Source organism: Gossypium raimondii, chromosome 4 (genome assembly GCF_025698545.1).
Source record: "Gossypium raimondii isolate GPD5lz chromosome 4, ASM2569854v1, whole genome shotgun sequence".
Taxonomy (NCBI): Eukaryota; Viridiplantae; Streptophyta; class Magnoliopsida; order Malvales; family Malvaceae; genus Gossypium; species Gossypium raimondii.
The window spans coordinates 25,662,051-25,666,400 of record NC_068568.1 but is presented as its reverse complement, the minus strand read 5'-3'; the positions used below and the strand labels follow the sequence as shown (position 1 = coordinate 25,666,400).

At 27.0% G+C, this 4,350-nt stretch overlaps 1 protein-coding gene across 1 annotated transcript; it reads left to right on the top strand.

Annotated features, from left to right (window-relative positions):
- The first annotated feature begins 491 nt into the window (after nucleotides 1–491).
- On the top strand, nucleotides 492–1,573 carry LOC105766568 (uncharacterized). The gene has a single exon (XM_012586067.2). It carries the CDS (start codon nucleotides 835–837, stop codon nucleotides 1,270–1,272), a length of 438 nt encoding a protein of 145 aa, XP_012441521.1. The 5' UTR covers nucleotides 492–834; the 3' UTR covers nucleotides 1,273–1,573.
- The last annotated feature ends 2,777 nt before the right edge of the window (nucleotides 1,574–4,350 follow it).

Below are 4,350 nucleotides of genomic sequence, written 5' to 3'. Positions count from 1 at the left end.
GTGAGTCAACCAATTTTTTATCTCTTGTAGAACCGATGCCCTAGTCGATTCTCGTTCTGAATGGTCTGTCTTGTCCAGCCTAAAAAACATTGAATTTTGGAAAAAAATTTATATTTTATATTTTATATTTTTTGAGTTTGAAAGACTTTTTTATTTTTTTCATAAAGTTTTATTTAAAAAATATATAATTTTTATGTTTTTTATTTAAAATATGAAAAAAATATTAATTTAATTTTTTTAATAGCTTTAAAGAGACAAAAAAAAACTGTAAATATTTAAAGCTAAAAAAAATTAATTTACCAAATTTAAAAAAAATACAAATATTTAATATCGAATATGTTAACTTTCAAAAGAATAGAATAACAATTGAGATATTGAAATTATTTATAAAAGTGAAATAAAATAAAAAAGCAGATGGGATAATCTTGTAAAGGAGCAGAGGATTTGTGTCTACCGGATGGAGGAGGCGCCAGATTTTTTAGTTTCAACTATGAATTATCATAAAAAGAAGGCATAATGGAGCAGGGGTAGGTGAATAGGAATAGCTGGATTTCAACGAGCTTTCCGTCCTTTTATTTCGATGCCTCTTCTGTATATTGCTTTAAATATTGTAAGAACTGGAGGATGCGGTTCATTTGTTTCTTAAACACTAGATTATGCCATTGGTATTTGGTGCTAATGGTGCAGCAGGGCACTTTATGGCAATTGATCGTCGTTATCTGACGTCCACTTTGGACAATTCCCACCACAAAAATCTAAAGCACAATTTCCTCGCTTCTTTATCTACATATAATATACATACCCAGTTGACGCAAAAGAGGAAAAAGAAAAGACATGGGTGTTGTAATCATTGACGGATCGACGGTGAGAGCCTTTGTGACTGACGACCAGCAGTTCACGAAGAGCGTGGATGAGCGTTTCGCAGCTCTTGACCTCAACAACGACGGTGTCCTCTCCAGGTCCGAGCTTCGCAAGGCCTTCGAGTCTCTGCGTCTCCTCGAGTCCCACTTCGGTGTCGACGTCGCCACTCCCCCCGACGAGCTCACTCAGCTTTACAACTCCATTTTCGAGAGGTTCGATTGCGATGGCAGCGGCACCGTTGACCTCCAGGAGTTCAGATCTGAGATGAAGAAGATTCTGCTTGCTATTGCTGATGGATTGGGATCTTGCCCTATCCAGATGGTTCTTGAGGATGATGACCAAAGTTTTCTGAAGAAAGCTGCTGATCTTGAGGCTGCTAAGCTCGATCCAAACCATGCTCAAGCCTCTTGAATGATGCTCCCAGGTTGCTGAACTTGAATTTATGCTTTTGTATTTTCTTATCTTTTGCAGCTACTTTAGCTTGTTGGTATTTGGATCCATCCAAGTATATATGAATAAAAGGGCTAACGCTGCGTTTAGCCCTCGAGCTTTAGGGGAATGTGAAATGCGTACTTAAACTTGAATTTCATGATACATTTCATCCAACCCTTAATTCGGTTAGAAGTATGAACTTATATGGGTACGGTTGAGTTGTTGAGATTCTGAAGGTATAAGTGTGATTCCCACTACCATGTGTTTGGTTTTTCTTTCATATTTACTTTGAGTACTACTTCGATTTTCAGTCTATAAACTCTATGCACACACTTTAAACTAAATCGATTCAAATACCTATTTTCCAGATGTATATGAATGAAAATTGTACTTGTAAACCCCTTCAAAATATATACATGAAAAATGGGTTTCTTGTTTGCTGGGTTTTTGGGAATAAATTAAAAATATATTCATTTAATCCCAGAAGTAGGAAGAGAGAAATGAATCATATAAACAGTAAAGAGGAATGAAGGTGTACACAATGTGACAAAAACTTGCATTCAGTTTTGTCTCTGATTGAATTTGGTATTAGATTCTGTGTATTACCTTTGTTTTTGGTTGGAAGCATTTGTCTTCTTATGTTGTATTGAGAATGGTGAATTGGAGTGGATTCAGGTGATGTGTAATAGGATCTTCATTCCTATTGTTTTTTTGGGCTCTCAGGAGTCTTTCTATATCTCAACCTTTGTTTTTGACATGCTTCATCTTGATTTTTTTTTTTTTTTGAATTTTTATTAACATTTTATATATTTTTTTAATTTTAAATATTTTATAATTTTTAATTATTTATTAATGTGACATATAAAGTAAAGAGTGTCATTTCAGCTCTAAGGATATGTGGACTACTGCATACATTGTTACACCACCATCATTAATCAACATTTTTGAAATATTAAGAGTCAAATTTAATTCAAAAATATAAAACTAAATTAATAAAATATATAAACATTTAGGTTAAATTTAATATTACCTCTATTTTTATTTTTATTGAAAAAAACATTGATTATTCAACGTGAACATGTAAGTTAGTTACTATGGACGGCAATTGAGCAAATAACCATTTTTAATATTTATTAAAATTGGCTTATATGTCAAAAAATCTTTAAATATTAAAAATCAATTAAATTTTGTATTAAATTAGCATTCAATTGAGTCATTGCTGTTAATTAAAATAATCAATTAAGTCTTTCGATGATGAATCCATAGTTGATCACAGTGATCATTTAAATAAAACAATGTACAAATCATATGATAACACGTGACAATTTATGCTTTTATTTAATATTTTATTAAAAATTATAAAAATTAGAATATTTAACAAACATTAAGATTGAAATAAACTTATAAAAATTATAAAAATAATATAAAATTTATAAAAATATAATAAATATAATAAATTCTAACAAAGTATAAAAATTATAAAAGTAATAAAGCACAATTAGAATTTTACAAAATGTATAAAAATTCTTAAAACCTATAATATTTCACAAAATATAAATAATCATAAATATTATTAAATATTAAAAATATATTGAGATTGATGTAAACTTATAACAATTATAAAATAATAATAAATAATAAAAATTTATGAATATTATAAAAATATAAGATATTATAAAATATTTATAAAGTTAATAAAACATATTTAAAATTTTATAAAAACTTATAAAAATCATAAAACCTAGATATAATATAAAATTCTAATAAATTATAAAATTTATAAAAAAATCATTTAAATTCCTAAAGTCTTAATGAACACAAGACATTACACTAACCATTGGATAATGGAAATATTCATCGATCGTTAGGGTAATTTTCTTGTTGAATAAAATGTTCTCAATATTCCAAAAATAGAATGATGATTGAGGGACCCTATCTTTTTATTGATAAATTATTAATTTTATTTTTAAGTACAATACAATAGTTTGAACCTTAAAAGTTAAAAATTATTTGCTAAGTATTTATATAAAATAAATTATTTTTGGTATAGTTAGATACTATCAAACCAAAATTTCATCATGCAACTATTAACATATATTATAATGAAATATTTTGACCAAAATTTTCAAAACCGGATTGATGGTCGAACCGGTCAAGCCACTAGTTTGCTAATTTGATTGGTCCGTCTAGTTCAATTAAATAAAACATTAAAAGTTTAAAAAATTTAAAAATAAAAAATAGGTTCAACTCAGTTCTTAAGTCAATCAGCCTAATGGCGTTCTCCAAACTGGTACTCTTGCCGATTTCGATCTAACCGGTTCGATTGACTGATTCGGTCTAGTTCAAGTTTATTTTTTATTTTTTATAATTTTTATACTTTTATATTATTTTTTATAATTTATTAGATTTATTATATGTTTTATAATATTTATAAGTTTTTATTATTTTTTATTATAATTTTTTATAAGTTTATATTAATTTTTAATTTTTAATTTTAATAATTTTATGAGTTTTAATAATTTTCCTATTTTAATATTTTTCCATTTTTATGATTTTTATAATTTTTTATAATTTTATATAATATTTTTTATAATTTATTAGATTTATTAGATTTTTATAATATTTATATTTTTTATTACTTTTTAGTATAATATTTATAAGTTTATATTAATTTTTGTTATGAATATCTTATTAAGTGGATGTCTATCAAGATCAAGATAAATTTTGATATACTTTAAATTCTAATAGTCATTAGAAGTAGGTCTCTATTTCATTTATACTTCTTATGCCTATAAATAGAGACTTTAGAGAAACTTTGTAAATATTCTGATTGATCAATAGAAATATGCTCTCTCTTTGCTCTCCCATTCTTTTTGTTCTTTATTCTCTGTCTTTTATTTTATAACATGTTATCAGCACGATTATCTTTTATTTTATAATACGATCACTCCAAATCTGCTGCTCAAGTTGTTGTCGATTGCCTTCTAGAGCTATTGTAATTTTAGTCTTCAATTGAAGCCCGCGCACTATAGGTAATCATTATCCAAAAAAATTATA

Excerpts from the sequence above, each read along its gene's own strand:
- LOC105766568 (XM_012586067.2), top strand. The coding sequence starts at position 835 with ATGGGTGTTGTAATCATTGACGGATCGACGGTGAGAGCCTTTGTGACT.